Here is a 17,392-nt window from a genome sequence, read left to right as displayed (position 1 = left end):
GGAAACCACAGCCCAAAGAAACAAGGAGCAAACTGCTTCCATCAAATCAAACCCCTAGTGAATTACTCCTCATAGAGAAGAGAAGGAACAGCGAGCACCTTTGAAACTCAACCAATCAAACAAAACGATGAGTGGATAAATTCCACATTTCAGCTAACTAAGATGTTATCATCTAAACCGAGTATAGACCTACTGTTTCTATAGGATGGCATAAGCCATTAAGGCCCAGAATGTATTTTCCACATACATAACACATTCTCCCACAACGAAACAACTCACGTACAAACGGTGGTATCTCAGATGAGTGAAGGCTTACCTCATTCACCTCTCCTGCAGTGTTGAGCGTGATGATACTCCCTTCTAATAATGTATCTGGACATCTTGTCAGCGTCTGGTCAGCAGGCAGCGTGCTGTCATTGTAAGATCTGACAAACTTGAAGTCACTGGTGCGTGAGCCGGTTGTCAAGTATGCGTCATAATTGTAAGAACTGCGCAGAGTTCCAGCTCCATCCACCTCTGCATAGTTGGGAGGGAAATACGCGCTGGGAATGGCGACTGCTCCATCAAACAACATTCTAGGCTTTCTACTGCGGCAGAACCTCACGGCCAGGATGAGAATAATGAATGTCAGGAAAAAGGTGGAAACAGAGACCAGACCGATGATCAAATAGGAAGTTAGTTTGGAACTATCTTCATAAGTCATGTCTTTCAGTTCTGGAACTTCAGCCAAGTTATCTGATATGAGTAAATATACATCACAGGTTGTAGAGAGAGAGGGCTGTCCGTTATCTTTCACTGATATAACAAGGTTCTGCTTCATACTGTCAGATTCAGAAATGTCCCGCTGTGCCCTGATCTCTCCACTGTGGAGACCAATAGTGAAAAGTCCCGGATCAATCGATTTCACGATGTGATATGAAAGCCACGCGTTCTGTCCAGAGTCAGCATCCACAGCTATCACCTTGGAAACCAGGGACCCAGCCAGAGCAGCTTTGGGGACCATCTCAGTCATCAAGGAGTTCCCTGCTGGAGCAGGGTATAATATCTGGGGAGAGTTATCATTTTCATCTGTTATGAAGACACTCACTGTCACGTTACTGCTGAGTGGAGGAGAACCATTGTCTCTGGCTACAACGTGGACTTTGAAGTTCCTGAACTGCTCATAATCAAATGCTCTCACAGCGTGGATCACCCCCGTGTCTCCGTTAATGGATACAAATGAGGACACCGGAACACCGTTGACCTCACTGGGCAATAGAGAACAGACCACCGTACCGTTCTGTCTCCAGTCTGGATCTCTGGCAGTAACCGAACATATTGAGGAGCCAGGCGTGTTATTTTCAGTCACATAGGCGCTGTATGATTGTTCTTCAAACACTGGTGGGTTGTCGTTCACGTCTGACACAGATAAATTAATAATCTTTGAGGAGGATAAAGGTGGAGACCCCTCGTCAGTGGCAGTGATAGTTATGTTATAATCTGATATTATCTCACGGTCCAGTTCACCTGTTGTTATCAGAGAATAGTAGTTTTTGATAGACGGGTTTAGTTTGAAAGGAACATTTTGTTGTATGGAGCAGCGGACCTGTCTATTTCCCTCTGAATCTTCATCTTGTACATTTATGATCCCCACCTCTGTACCAGGTAACACATTCTCAGGGATGGGATTGTTAAAGGATTTGATCAATATCACTGGTGCGTTGTCATTTAAGTCAGTGATTTCTATGATTACTTTTGCATTGCCAGCTAAGCCAGACCCATCTTTAGCCTGGACACGCACTTCGTATTCTGTATTTTCTTCATAATCTATGGGACCCTGCACTTTAATCTCGCCAGTCTTTTTGTCGATGGAAAACAGTTTAGCTGCTTTATCGGAAATGCGATTGAACTCATATGATACTTCTCCATCTGCTCCTTCGTCTTCATCACTAGCACTAACTGCAACTACAACAGTCCCGGTTGGAGAATTTTCAGGCAAACGGACTTTATACACTGTCTGACTAAACACTGGTTTATTATCGTTCGCATCCAACACAGTGACGTGTATAACTACAGTACCAGATCTCTGCGGAGTCCCGCCATCAACAGCAGAAAGTAACAACGTCACCTCTTGTTGTTGTTCTCGATCTAGCTCTTTTTCTAACACTAACTCGCCATATTTTCCTCCGTCTGAGCTCGTTTGAACGTCCAAAATGAAATAGGCATTCCTCTCCAGTGAATAGCTTTGTATAGCATTTAATCCTATGTCAGAGTCATGAGGTTCATCCAAGGGATATCTTGCGCCTTTGACAGCAGATTCCCGAATTTCTAGATCAATACGTGCATTGGGAAACCGTGGTGAATTGTCATTTATATCTTGGACTTGCACATTAATACGATGTAATTCCAGAGGTTTTTCCAGCACAAGCTCGTATTTTAAAGAACAAGAAACCTTCGGTCCACACAGCTCCTCCCTGTCTATTGTTTCAGCCACAATTAATTCTCCAGTATTCACATTAATGTCACAGTAACGTTGACGACTGCCATCCATATCCAAACGAGCTTTACGACCTGAAAGTCTCTTAGCATCCAGCCCCAGATCCTTAACTAGATTTCCGATCACAGATCCGCGCTTCATCTCCTCTGGAATTGAATAGCTCAAGTCTCCATTGCTGATGCGCATCAGGCAATGACAAAAAGCCAGACGGAACAAAAAGGTAAAAAACGAAAATCCTGTGTACCCCATTCTGGATGATTATAACCAAGTGTTAACATAAGAGTTCAAAACTAGTCGAAATGATACTGTAACGTAAGAGTACAATATTAGCCTCTCAAAAGGAATAGCAAAACGATTGTTATCCGACTGCTCTTCGGTGAAAGTGATGCAATATAGCCTATTACTCTTGAATAGTCCAATGGTGGGTGGAGAAAAGCATGCAATTCTATTTATGGTAAACAGCGACATCCTGAGTTCTTACAGAAAACAGCAGTCACAATACAAACAGTTCTACGTCATTTATCATCTTGGTCAATATTTCCCCCCTTTTTGAGTTGTGTGAAGTATGACGAACGTTTCATGTAGCTTAGCAAGAGAAGAGAGGAAAACCAATAGTTGTGCGCAATCAACTCCTAATCATAAATGAGAAGATATGAAAAGTAAATTCAATATTTCCATACTTTTGCCACTGTCTGACTATTCATGTATTGCCGAATAACAAAAATAAATAAAAAGATAAGCTATATCAACCGTCCACATAAAATTCAACTATGACTAATCCGTATTATTAATCACACCCAGCAATTATATGTCCACTATACTCTAAGGCAGTGGTCACCAACCGGTCGATCTCCAAGCCATTTCTAGTCGATGCCAAACATTTCTGTAAAAAACCCAACGATAAAGCCTTGTATTCCTCTTTTTTTTAAAGTCTCGGGCTGTTGGTGGTAGGTGCAGCCAATTCATCAGCCCTGCGCGCCGGGTAGGCAAACTGTTGCCATTTCATGTGTCTGAAGGTACCAACTCTGTCATTCCGGTGGGCCTGGAGAGGAAATCAAGTGCATTATGCCACCGCTGGCCAATAAGATTGCTAAGATGACCGAGACTGCAGTAACATAGCAGGCATAAAAGAAAGCTACGGCAAAATTGATACTGTGAGATTTCTAAACGTTTAAAACCATGACTAGAGAGACTGTCAACGAATACAGCAAAGAGCTGCTGTTTTTAATGAGTGAGTTCATGTTTAAGTTCTTACTCATTACTGTCAACACCTCCTAGTCAACACTTAAAAGCCATAAAATGCACGTTCTTTCTATTTCCACTCAGCGCTACAACAAGCAGTGCAGCAGTAATAAATCAGTAGGAACGTGTATCTATAGGCATTGTTATTATTATTAGCGTCTTGGGTCTTTTTTAATATCAAGAAATATTTCACTTTCTCTGTTCATAGGAGTAACAACATGCATTTGTGCATGACGCAGAAATAATGCTGTGCGACTCGAGTTTCGTCATCAGCTGGAAGACGGTGTCCCTTTTTGGTCAGTGTCAGTGGAGGAAAGGGAGAGCGGAGGGATGTTGAGAGACGGCCATCAGTCTGCTGCTCTCTCCCTCCCTGGGAGACTGACCATCAGATGCAGGCACCATCAGCCCAGTAAAATAAAAAGCAACTGATTTAAACGTATGCTCACTCAGTTGTGCCTTACAAGTAATACAACAATGGACCTATTACCGGTGTGATCATATAGCCTACTTCAAATTTTGAAATACCATTTTTTTATATGTCCCGAACAACAATGCATTGACAGGTAAATTCAAGCAAAGCCAGTATGTGGTGTTAATGTATTGGGCCAATATCTAACTGCACAAACCTCATTGGTACAGAACAGTTTTTAATTGGTTATTGTTGCATAGGATTACATTTTTTTAGTCAGGTTAATAAAAAATCAAAGCGGTAGATCTCAGCATGCATTTTGACTCAGAAAGTGATCTTGACTCAGAAAAGGCTGGTGATCACTGCTCTAAGGTAAAGTGATGGTTACGTCGCTGTCCACTAACCACGTGCTGAAATATGGAAACGTAGCCAATATACTTAAAGAAAAATATAGTAGAAAATGAGGATACTACAGAAAGGAAAATGTAAACAAACTCCATGATTGGGGTAGTATGGCTAACTTTATACACACCAACAACAAAACTGAAAGATTATCCCCTGTGAAAAGGAATTAAAAAGTGAATATAGATGTCTTTAAATAAGCCTTCATAATCCCGCGGATAAAGAACAAGTTAAGGAAAAGACCACTAACACACTAGGAAAGATATTCTGATATCATAACATCCGATGCATTCGCACACAGAAAAAAGGGATATCTCCTCTTAGTTCTGTCTTACCTCAATAGACTCCCCAGCAGTGTTGAGCGTGATGAAACTTCCTTCTAATAACGTCGTTGGGCTTCTCTTCAGTGTCTGGTCAGCAGGCAGCGTGCTGTCATTGTAAGATCTGACAAACTTAAAGTCACTGGTGCGTGAGCCGGTTGTCAGGTATGCGTCATAATTGTAAGAACTGCGCAGAGTTCCAGCTCCATCCACCTCTGCATAGTTGGGAGGGAAATACGCGCTGGGAATGGCGACTGCTCCATCAAACAACATTCTAGGCTTTCTACTGCGGCAGAACCTCACGGCCAGGATGAGAATAATGAAAGTCAGAAAAAATGTGGAGACAGAGACCAGTGCAATGATCAGATAGGAAGTTAGTTTGGAACTATCCTCATAAGCCATGTCTTTCATTTCTGGAACTTCAGCCAAGTTATCTGATATGAGTAAGTATATATCACAGGTTGTAGAGAGAGAGGGCTGTCCGTTATCTTTCACTGATATAACAAGGTTCTGCTTCATACTGTCAGATTCAGAAATGTCCCGCTGGGCCCTGATCTCTCCACTGTGGAGACCAATAGTGAAAAGTCCCGGATCAATCGATTTCACAATGTGATATGAAAGCCACGCGTTTTGTCCAGAGTCAGCATCCACAGCTATCACCTTGGTAACCAGTGACCCCGCCAGAGCAGCTTTGGGGACCATCTCAGTCATCAAGGAGTTCCCTGCTGGAGCAGGGTATAATATCTGGGGAGAGTTATCATTCTCATCTGTTATGAAGACACTCACTGTCACGTTACTGCTGAGTGGAGGAGAACCATTGTCTCTGGCTACAACGTGGACTTTGAAGCTCCTAAACTGCTCATAATCAAATGCTCTCACAGCATGGATCACCCCCGTGTCTCCGTTGATGGATACAAATGAGGACACCGGAACACCATTGATACCACTAGACAATAGAGAATAGACCACCGTACCGTTCTGTCTCCAGTCTGGGTCTCTGGCAGTAACAGAACACATAGAGGAGCCAGGTTTGTTATTTTCAGTCACATAGGTGCTGTAGGATTGTTCTTCAAACACAGGTGGGTTGTCATTCACGTCTGATACAGATAAATTAATGATCTTTGAGGAGGATAAAGGTGGAGACCCCTCGTCGGAGGCAGTGATAGTTATGTTGTAATCTGATATTATCTCACGGTCGAGTTCACTCGTTGTTACCAGAGAATAATAGTTTTTGATTGAGGGATTTAATTTGAATGGAACATTTTGTTGAATGGAGCAGCGGACCTGTCTATTTCCCTCCGAGTCTTTATCCTGTACATTAATGATGCCCACCTCTGTGCCAGGTAACACATTCTCTGGAATTGGATTGGTCAGAGTTTTTATTAATATCACTGGTGCGTTGTCGTTTACGTCAGTAATATCTATCAGTACTTTTGTGTATGACACCAAACCTGCACCATCTTTGGCGAGGACGCGCAGCTCAAAAATGGGCTGCTCCTCATAATCTATAGGTCCAGACAGATTTATAACCCCAGTTTTACTATCGAGTTGAAACAAATTCTTCAACTCATCAGAAATTCGACCTAGATCATATGTTACCTCGCCATTTGCTCCCTCGTCTACATCAGTTGCGCGGACTGTAGCTACCATGGTGCCCAACGGAGAATTTTCTGGTAGACTGACCTTATACACGTCCTGGCTAAATACTGGAATATTATCGTTAGCATCCAACACAGTAACGTGTATAACTACAGTACCAGATCTCTGTGGGGTCCCACCATCAACAGCCGTAAGTAACAATGTCACCTCCTGCTTTTGTTCTCGGTCCAGCTCCTTTTCTAACACTAACTCACCGTATTTACCTCCATCTCGATTAGTATGAACATTCAAGACAAAATGGTCATTCCTTTGCAAAGAGTAGCTTTGAACTGCATTCTGACCTATATCTGCATCGTGGGCCTCATTAATGGGGAAACGTTCACCTTTATCAGCTGATTCCGTTATTTCCAAATTGATAACATCATCTGCAAACTGTGGTGAATTATCGTTCACATCCTGAATCTGAAGAGATATGCGATGCAATTCTAAAGGACTTTCAAGAACCATTTCATACTTTAGCCCACATGAAATCCTCGGACCGCAAAGCTGCTCCCTATCAATTCTTTCAGCGACAACAAGATCTCCCGAATTCAGGTTAATGTCACAGAAGTGTTTAGTTCCATCCTCTTCCAAACGAGCTTTTCGAGCCGACAGTTTCTTAGCATCCAACCCAAGATCCTTGGCTATATTTCCGACCACAGATCCGCGTTTCATCTCCTCTGGAATGGAATAGGTCATATCGCCATTGCTGATGCGTATTTGGGATAGAACAAAAGCCACATGGAGGACAAAAGCTGAAACTGTAAATCCAATGTAGCCCATTTTCGATGTACAAACGAAAATAGTCCAATTCCAAGGTGAAGGCAAAAAAAAAATGCAATATAGGCTACTACAAATATTGGCTAAGATAAATTACCCAACTGAAAACACGAGATTATTGTGCCGACTGCTCCTCAGTGATAATGGCGCGATAGGTTGTATCCGCCCTTTGAGTAATCTATTATTGGGTTGAGAAGTGTAGGCTGCCTAACTTTTCTTAGCTGGTGAACAGCGACATCCTGAGTCATTAAAAAAACAGCACACAATGTACATCAATAGTCTTCTATCTTAGAATTGTATTTTCATACAAAGATGATGTAGCCTATGACTTCAGTTAAATAATAAATAGATATACAGAAATATTGTAAAGTAATGCTTGTATGATGTATGAACTCCTTTTCTTGAATAAGAACAGTCCCATAAGGTAAAAACATTGATTTATTTACACTGTTCGCAACTTTCTCCTTTAAGCCAATGCAATGCACGGATTCCACTAGCTATCAATATGTCCTCACTCAACAAACCAACATGTGGTATTGTTCCCGTCTTCATTTGAGTTTGGCAGGATTTAAACTGACGTTAAAGTGAAGGAAAAAAGTTTAGTCGCTGTCCACGTACCCGGGGCTGAAACGTAGGTGACATCAAGAGTTGCTGAATTATCAATGGGGATGTTTCAGAACGCTAAAATGCAATAGGCTTAAATCTCAATCTACTCCAATATATTTATTGTGAAATGAGAAATTAGAAAAATGAATAATAACTCATCTATATGGCCATGTCAAGTTCTTATTTTTAAACGGATTCCATTTAAAAACTCAACATTATCCTCCATTCAGTTACTATAAAACAGGGTAAGAAAATACACTTAGCCTACTGCATGTCAGAATTACTTTGGGCGAACACAACAACCAGACTTCCATAAAGATGAATAACAATTGCAATGCTTGTTAAACATATGCATCAGGATGCCATAGACAAACAATGAGCAAGCTTCTACCTAAATGATACTACTATCGAAAAAAGAAATTCTGAACCGACATGATGATATAAAAAGACAAATCGATAGATTTTGAGAATTGGTGTAGCGATAACAGCGATACACCAGCCTACTACGAACAGCGGGAAAAAAATGAAGCCTACACAGTACTAAATTTAAATAGGAAACCGATATAGTCTACAGGTTCTTATGTTTGAATGTGTATTTCTAATTGTGAAAAACGAAGTGTAATTTAAATTTAAAAAATAACACCCAATCGCTTATCATCCAACATCAGAACCTTGGCTATATTTCCGATCACAGATCCGCGTTTCACCTGCTCTGGTATAGAATAGCTCACGTCTCCTTTGCTGATGTGTATGAAGGAAAGGCAAAAAGACAGACGAAAAGCAAATAGAAAACCGTAATGCCTTTGTAGCCCATCTTCAATGTCTAATAGCAATTATGGCCAATTGTCCACAATCAATAGCCAAACGGCAGAAAGATTACAATGTCTAACCGCTTTTCAGTGAAAAATGGTAATGCGACACGCTGTATGTAGCCCACTCCCCCGTCGTAGGTGGAGGTATATAGTTAACTGTACTTAGCTGGTGGAAAGCGACATCATGAGTCTATCAGAAAAACAGCATGCTCGTAGGCCTATATTGTTTTCCATGAGTCCTTCTTGGAATATATCATATTAGGAAAAACGTACACAGTATGCCTAAATATTCACACAATAAGCCATTAGTAGACTAGTTGCAACATATTTTTTTCCTGGATAATAATATATTTCAACCATCATCATGAAAACTGTCGATTTCACTATCGATGTTTCGTTAGTCATCAAAATAATGCTAATTCTTTCGCATTCTATCTTTGAGTTTTTGACCGTTAGACTTCAGTAAACTAAAACATGTCACCCCGCTGTCCACTGGTCTGGTGCTGAAATGTAGGCGACCTTAAGAAAAACAGTAGGCAATGGGCATTTTAAAAACACATCCTAACAATATATAATCAAGTTTCAAAAGCCATTCAAAACTCTTTCCAGGTCAATACATTCCATTTATTATAAAATGCCTGATTCCTTTTCAAAAGTAGTCTCAACCATGTTTTCCTATCTCCATCAAGCTTTATTGTCAACTCCATTAGACAATCTGTGAAGAAAACATCACAAGCATACTCAACTAAAAGCAACCGAAACTGCATTGCTAGTTTTATTTATAGGAAACCACAGCCCAAAGAAACAAGGAGCAAACTGCTTCCATCAAATCAAACCCCTAGTGAATTACTCCTCATAGAGAAGAGAAGGAACAGCGAGCACCTTTGAAACTCAACCAATCAAACAAAACAATGAAAGGATAAATTCCACATTTCAGCTAACTAAGATGTTATCATCTAAACCGAGTATACCCCTACTGTTTCTATAGGATGGCATAAGCCATTAAGGCCCAGAATGTATTTTCCACATACATAACACATTCTCCCACAACGAAACAACTCACGTACAAAAGGTGGTATCTCAGATGAGTGAAGGCTTACCTCATTCGCATCTCCTGCAGTGTTGAGAGTGATGATACTCCCTTCTAATAATGTATCTGGACATCTTGTCAGTGTCTGGTCAGCAGGCAGCGTGCTGTCATTGTAAGATCTGACGAACTTAAAGTCACTGGTGCGTGAGCCCGTTGTCAGGTATGCGTCATAATTGTAAGAACTGCGCAGAGTTCCAGCTCCATCCACCTCTGCATAGTTGGGAGGAAAATACGCGCTTGGAATGGCGACTGCTCCATCAAACAACATTCTAGGCTTTCTACTGTGGCAGAACCTCACGGCCAGGATGAGAATAATGAAAGTCAGGAAAAAGGTGGAGACAGAGACCAGACCAATGATCAAATAGGAAGTTAGTTTGGAACTATCCTCATAAGTCATGTCTTTCAGTTGTGGAACTTCAGCCAAGTTATCTGATATGAGTAAATATACATCACAACTTGTAGATAGAGAGGGCTGTCCATTGTCCTTTATTAATATGACAAGGTTCTGCTTTGTACTGTCAGATTCAGAAATGTCGCGCTGTGCCCTGATCTCCCCGCTGTGGATACCAATATTGAAAAGTCCCGGATCAGTCGATTTCACGATCTGATATGAAAGCCACGCGTTCTGTCCAGAGTCAGCATCCACAGCTATCACCTTGGAAACCAGTGACCCCGCCAGAGCAGCTTTGGGGACCATCTCAGTCATCAAGGAGTTCCCTGCTGGAGCAGGGTATAATATCTGGGGAGAGTTATCATTCTCATCTGTTATGAAGACACTCACAGTCACGTTACTGCTGAGTGGAGGAGAACCATTGTCTCTGGCTACAACGTGGACTTTGAAGCTCCTAAACTGCTCATAATCAAATGCTCTCACAGCATTGATCACCCCCGTGTCTCCGTTAATGGATAGAAATGAGGACACCGGAACACCGTTGACCTCACTGGGCAATAGAGAATAGACCACCGTACCGTTCTGTCTCCAGTCTGGGTCTCTGGCAGTAACCGAACATAATGAGGAGTCAGGTTTGTTATTTTCAGTCACATAGGCGCTGTAGGATTGTTCTTCAAACACAGGAGGGTTGTCATTCACATCAGAAACAATTAACGTAATCGTTTGAAAAGATGACAGTGGAGGATATCCTTCATCGGTTGCAATAAGAGTGATGTTGTATTCGGACTGTGTCTCACGATCCAATTCCACAGCAGTTATTAGGGAAAGGTGTTTTTTGATTGACGGGGACAATTTGAAGTATGTGTTCTGCTCAATAGAACATCTTACTTTGCTGTTGGACTCGGAATCTCTGTCCTGTACATAAATTAAGGCAACCTCTGTACCGGCTGGTGAGTTTTCTGGAAATGGTGATTTTAATGACTTAATAAGTATGACTGGGGCGTTGTCATTAATATCAGCGACGTCAACAATAACTTTACATGAAGCAGCCTGACCTGCTCCATCTTTAGCTTTAACTCGCAGCTCAAAGGACGATGTATCTTCAAAATCTATCATTGATTTTATTTTAATCTCTCCACTTTTTGGATCAATAGAGAAAGTATTTTTTGTTTTGATAGAAATATGACTGAATTCATATGTAACCTCTCCATTCGCCCCTTCATCTGCATCGCTGGCACTGACAGTGACCACGGCAGTACCCAATGGAGCGTTTTCAGGCACACTCACCTTATAAATAGACTGCGTAAATACAGGGACATTATCATTAGCATCTAGTACCCGGACCTGTATAACTACTGTGCCAGATTTCTGTGGCTTTCCGCCATCATAAGCTGTCAGAATAAGTGATAGTTCTTCCTGTTTTTCACGGTCTAGTTCATGCTCTAGTACGATCTCTGCATATTTACCCGTATCAGCACTTGTGTGAACAGACAAGGTGAAATGTTCGTTTGCCGATAGAGTATAACCCTGAACTGAATTGACTCCCGTATCTGTGTCGATGGCCTCGTCAATGGAAAATCGCTCTCCTTTATTGGCCGATTCTCTGATCTCTAATTTGATTACTTCATTGGGAAATGTTGGGAAGTTGTCGTTAACATCTTGGATGTCAAGTGTGACACGGTGCAACTCTAGAGGGTTTTCCAAAAAGAAGTCAAAATGCAAAGCACACGACGGCCTTTGTCCGCACAGCTCCTCTCTGTCCATCCGCTCGTTCACAACCAAATCTCCAGTCTTCTGGTTAATGTCACAGTATCGTGTACTACCTTCGAATTCGATCCTTGGTCTTCTGGTCGACAGTGTTTTTACATCGATGCCCAAATCCTGAGAAAATCTCCCAACCACAGAACCTCGTTTAATTTCTTCTGCCATGGAATAGCGAATATCCCCGACACACTGATGGACGGTCAATAATAGGAAGACAAAGGTGGTCCATCGCCCTCGCCTCAACATGGAACCTCTTCTATATTCCATAATAACTTCAGATTAATTAAATGATCCCAAATCTCTTAGTATAGGCTATATATACAAAAACGTCTACAAATATGACCTCTACCTTGGTAAGAGTATCCAACGTGAAAGGCTTTAAGCAAGAAAGCAGTCGCCACAAAATATAACGACGGATTGGGGGCAGGAGTGGGTGGGTTTCAATGTGTATTTTTGCTTTTGTAAGCCAACAGCGACCCGCTGTGTTACATATCAACATTGACTAAATAAAGGAACGATTTCATTACCAGAGTAGGACATCGTATTCCACGCCATGCTGTAGGCTAATGTGTAATCTGCATAATCAAATTAACAATATGTGAAGCTGAATTGATCTAATAATCATACTCTTAAGCCTATAAGAAGTCCCATGGTGATGTCATGATTAATACAGACATGCTGCAAACCGAAAACAACAGGGATACAAAGTCATAATGGGTGAAATAGGCCTACAATTATGAAGAATTTCAAACGAAATGCTGAAATTTCACGCTATAGACCGAGGGTATTGCAAGGCTGTTCAGAGTAAAAAAGTTCGATCAACAGTTTGCACAATTAAAAACAATGAACGCAAGATATGTAAGTAACATTTATAGGAAAGCAATCATGCTTTTGGGCTCGGATTAAATGACAACATACAGTACTAGCACAAATATGTACAATCCTACCTCGTTCAAGTCCTTGGTGTCCACTAACGAATCTTGATCTTTGATTTCTTTCCTCAGCGTCTGGTCAGCAGGCAGCGTGTTGTAAGATCTGGCAAACTTGAAGTCACTGGTGCGTGAGCCCGTTGTCAGGTATGCGTCATAATTGTAAGAACTACGGAGAGTTCCAGCTCCATCCACCTCTGCATAGTTGGGAGGGAAATACGCGCTGGGAATGGCGACTGCTCCATCAAACAACATTCTAGGCTTTCTACTGCGGCAGAACCTCACCGCCAGGATGAGAATAATGAAAGTCAGGAAAAAGGTGGAGACAGAGACCAGACCGATGATCAAATAGGAAGTTAGTTTGGAACTATCCTCATAAGCCATGTCTTTCAGTTCTGGAACTTCAGCCAAGTTATCTGATATGAGTAAATATACATCACAGGTTGTAGAGAGAGAGGGCTGTCCGTTATCTTTCACTGATATAACAAGGTTCTGCTTCATACTGTCAGATTCAGAAATGTCCCGCTGTGCGCTGATCTCTCCACTGTGGAGACCAATAGTGAAAAGTCCCGGATCAGTCGATTTCACGATGTGATATGAAAGCCACGCGTTCTGTCCAGAGTCAGCATCCACAGCTATCACCTTGGAAACCAGGGACCCTGCGAGAGCAGCTTTGGGGACCATCTCAGTCATCAAGGAGTTCCCTGCTGGAGCAGGGTATAATATCTGGGGAGAGTTATCATTCTCATCTGTTATGAAGACACTCACAGTCACGTTACTGCTGAGTGGAGGAGAACCATTGTCTCTGGCTACAACGTGGACTTTGAAGCTCCTAAACTGCTCATAATCAAATGCTCTCACAGCATGGATCACCCCCGTGTCTCCGTTGATGGATAAAAATGAGGACACCGGAACACCGTTGATCTCACTGGACAATAGAGAATAGACCACCGTGCCGTTCTGTCTCCAGTCTGGGTCTCTGGCAGTAACAGAACACATAGAGGAGCCCGGCTTGTTATTTTCAATCACATAGGCGCTGTAGGATTGTTCTTCAAACACAGGAGGATTGTCATTTATATCAGAAATGTGGAAACTCAAAATAACACTTGAGGACAATGACGGCGTTCCTCCATCGGTTGCTATTATGGTGACATCATATTCAGAGATTTGCTCTCGATCCAGAGGGGTGCTGCTTATTAAGGTAAAGTAGTTTTTAATTGAGGATTGGAGTTTAAAAGGTAGGTTTTCCGCAATGTTGCACTTCACTCTGCTGTTCTCTCCATGGTCCTGATCCTTTACATTAATAACAGCTATTTCAATGCCCGCTGGGATGTTCTCTGGAATCGGATTGGTGACTGATTTCACAGTTATTGTGGGTGCATTGTCATTTATGTCAGATACTTCAACGAGGACTTTGCAGTGTCCGGCCTGCCCCCCGCCATCCTCCGCCTGTATCTCCACTTCATAAGAGGAGGCCTTTTCGTGGTCAAGCTCGCCAATTGCAGTAATCTCCCCACTGTTTTGGTCAATATTGAATAAACGCTTTGTGTTTTCAGACACATGATTAATGTAGTATGTAATGTGACCATTAGCACCCTCATCTTTATCAGTTGCGCTTACCTTGAGCAGGGAGGTACCTTGTGGTGAATTTTCAAAAACGGTTACCGTATACACAGCTTGCGAAAATATTGGACCGTTATCATTTACATCAATTACGAGAATATTTATTGTAACACTACCAGACCGAAGTGGATTCCCCCCGTCAATTGCCGTTAGCATTAGAGAATGTTCACCGTCCTTCTCTCGGTCGAGACTATTTTGCAATACAATTTCAACATACCTTTCTCTGCTGTTTTTTGCATCTAAAACAAAATAACCATTTTGACCAAGCACATAGCTTTGAACGGAGTTAATGCCTACATCTAAATCTCGAGCAGAAGCTATTTTATATCTACTGCCTGTTGTTGCAGATTCGCTTATTTCCAGTTTGATTAAATCCTTGGGGAAAAGAGGTGCGTGGTCATTTATGTCCTGTATTTCCAGCCCAATATTGTGCAGCTCCAAAGGATTTTCCAGGATGAACTCAAAATGCAAGATACAGGGTGAGGTAGTTTCACAAAGCGTCTCCCTGTCGATTCTCTCGAGAACAATGAGATCTCCGGAGTCCAAGTCTACTCCACAGTACCGTTTCTGTCCCTGGTAATCAACTCGGGCCTTCCGAACCCCCAGTCGCTTAACATCCAAACGAAGGTCACTACTTAAGCTCCCGATTACATGTTTTGTCTTTGTCTCCTCTGGAACAGAATATCGAATGTCCGCAAAAGAGGCCCGCACGATAGCAAGCAAAAGCATAGCACATTGCAAACGCCATTTAGATCCGCATGATGTAGTAGATACCGACATCTTCACTTACGGCAATCGCAGAAACATGAAAAAGTATGTAAATAAGCACAGTATCTACACAAAACCCCAAAAGCTAATGGTCTATCTTACAGTACTCAGTGTTATGCTCCGCAAGGAAATGGCTGTGCGGATAAATCCTGCTCATATAGCTCAAAACGAAATGGGAGTGTTCCAAAAACCCACAGCATAGAGTTGGCGAGGAGCGACGCCATGAGGCTACAGGAAAAAACGCAAGAGCGATTAGTGTACAGTCTCTAACTACATGGCCAATACAACTGAATCTAGACGCCGTGCAGCATTTAAATGTGAAATAATACGTTAGAAAGGCCTACTCCATTATGTTTGAGTGCATTTTACAATCTGAAGTTTTAATAGAAGACACCGGACCACTAATTCGTAGATTACTTAGATTAGTTTGCCCTAGCCGTAGCTTCTAACAGCAAACAGCCCGTCAGATAAGACTCCGCTCACAGTGCAGCAGAGGGAGAACTATTTCAGCACCATGGACAGCAGAGCAAACGCCAGATAAAGGGAAAGGAATGTTTGACAAATACACACAGTGGGCAGTGACATTTTCAACAACAACAGAACCACATAGAAAAGATTTACATCAACCACAACAGCATCAGCACAACATGAAAGCATGGTTTCTTAAATCAACACAATTCCTTACTGCTGCATGTGTTCTAATCCCCAGCTCTATGTTCAGATCTAATTTGATCAAGATATGCAGGTTGTACAATCCATCTCATAAAGAAGTTAGCCAGAAGCTATCTGCAGTCGCATCACTGCCACATACAGTTAACTGCCCAAATAAAGGAAACCCCATCATAAAGTGTCTTAATAAGGCGTTGGACCACCAGGAGCCAGAACAGCTTCAATTCACCTTGGAACAGATTATACAAGTGTCTGGAACTCTATTGAAGTGATGTGACATCATTCTTCCACAATAAATTACATATTTAGTTTTTTCGTTGATGGTAGAGGAAAAAACTGTCTCAGGCGCTGCTCCAGAATAAGTGTTCAATTGGGTTGAGATCTGGTGACTGACACACACACACACACACACACACACACGCACACACACACACACACACACACACTGGCGGCAAAATAAATAAATATGCTTCTCTGCATCTCTGCAAATATCTGTGAAAAATATTGAAAGGAAGCCGAGTCTAATTCCATATATTTGGTTAATGCTTGCTTTTCTAGGCATGCCAGCTAAGATAGTTAGACAGAAGAGTTTCAAGTTTGGGGAAGCAAATTTTCACCATAAAAATCAATCTTTATAATAAAGCATTCCATGCATCATCGCATTTGCAGACTTATGTAAGATAGCCTACTATTCCTAATGAGATGAGTAGACGACCACGTTAACACCAAAATGTGACAAAGCAACACATTGTAATGCATCTTTAATTAACGCAACACAAAATCAGAGTTGAAATGCAGTTGATTCTTCATTGACACCTATATTATGGAGTCAGAGCACCGCTATTTACAACACTCATGTAAATAAAGCATGTCCTTCGATGGTCATAACACAACTGGTCTGAAGAGTAACTTTTCCTGAATTTATTGAATCGAAATTCTGTCTTGGTTGAGCTGCCATGGTGAGTTGACACAGTAAAGAAAACACAAATCAATCTACAGACAAACCATTACTGTGAGTAACCCATCACTACATCCTATGCATGTTTTGGTGAATGCAGCAGCTGAAATACTGGGCTAACAGCAGCTAACTTTGTTTTGTAATTTTGATGTTGTTTTATTGGCCTAGATTAGAAGATGTACATTTCATGTTGTCAAAAAACAGGCAGGGAGTGCGGCTCGAACCATCAACCTTTTGGTGCGAAGCCCAGCATATATTCTACAAAGGACTGTGCCACAATAGGAAGCTTGAGTGACAGAGTCGTTAGTCACGCTCATAAAAAGGTCACTGCGATACTATGGACGAAACTTTTGTTTGCTGTTTGTAAGCCCGAAACATTCTAGCTAGCTACTAATTCGACTACATCCGCTGAGCAAAATTAGACGACACGAACGATTACCGTTAATAAATAATATTTTTTATGACTAGGTTTGCATGAGCCAATATACAACCATAAAACTATATCAAACAAAGCT

At 41.7% G+C, this 17,392-nt stretch overlaps 3 protein-coding genes across 6 annotated transcripts in view; all 3 read right to left on the bottom strand.

Annotated features, from left to right (window-relative positions):
- Nucleotides 1-15,407, bottom strand: part of LOC129868843 (protocadherin gamma-C5-like) — a 138,984-nt gene extending 123,577 nt beyond the window's left edge. Inside the window, exon 1 of one of the 4 annotated variants that reach the window (XM_055943145.1) lies at nt 12,878-15,407. In XM_055943145.1, coding sequence (XP_055799120.1) covers nt 12,878-15,262 — 2,385 coding nt within the window. In that variant the 5' untranslated portion in view covers nt 15,263-15,407. Of the gene's footprint in view, nt 1-316; nt 2,886-12,877 lie in introns of those variants that run through there. The other 3 variants (XM_055943157.1, XM_055943136.1, XM_055943151.1) reach the window with 3 other exon arrangements.
- Nucleotides 4,712-7,586, bottom strand: LOC129868847 (protocadherin gamma-A12-like). Its single transcript, XM_055943161.1, has one exon. The coding sequence runs from the start codon at nt 7,268-7,270 to the stop codon at nt 4,850-4,852; it is 2,421 nt and encodes an 806-aa protein (XP_055799136.1). The 5' UTR covers nt 7,271-7,586; the 3' UTR covers nt 4,712-4,849.
- Nucleotides 9,460-12,830, bottom strand: LOC129868846 (protocadherin beta-16-like). Its single transcript, XM_055943160.1, has one exon. It carries the CDS (start codon nt 12,195-12,197, stop codon nt 9,642-9,644), a length of 2,556 nt encoding a protein of 851 aa, XP_055799135.1. The 5' UTR covers nt 12,198-12,830; the 3' UTR covers nt 9,460-9,641.
- Nucleotides 15,408-17,392: the final 1,985 nt, after the last annotated feature.

The sequence above is a fragment of the Salvelinus fontinalis genome, chromosome 13 (assembly GCF_029448725.1).
Source record: "Salvelinus fontinalis isolate EN_2023a chromosome 13, ASM2944872v1, whole genome shotgun sequence".
Lineage (NCBI taxonomy): Eukaryota > Metazoa > Chordata > Actinopteri > Salmoniformes > Salmonidae > Salvelinus > Salvelinus fontinalis.
Note: the sequence above shows the minus strand (reverse complement) of the source record. Positions and strands in the feature narration are given on the sequence as shown.

Coding starts and splice junctions, on each gene's coding strand:
- LOC129868846 (XM_055943160.1), bottom strand. CDS start 12,197: ATGGAATATAGAAGAGGTTCCATGTTGAGGCGAGGGCGATGGACCACC.
- LOC129868847 (XM_055943161.1), bottom strand. CDS start 7,270: ATGGGCTACATTGGATTTACAGTTTCAGCTTTTGTCCTCCATGTGGCT.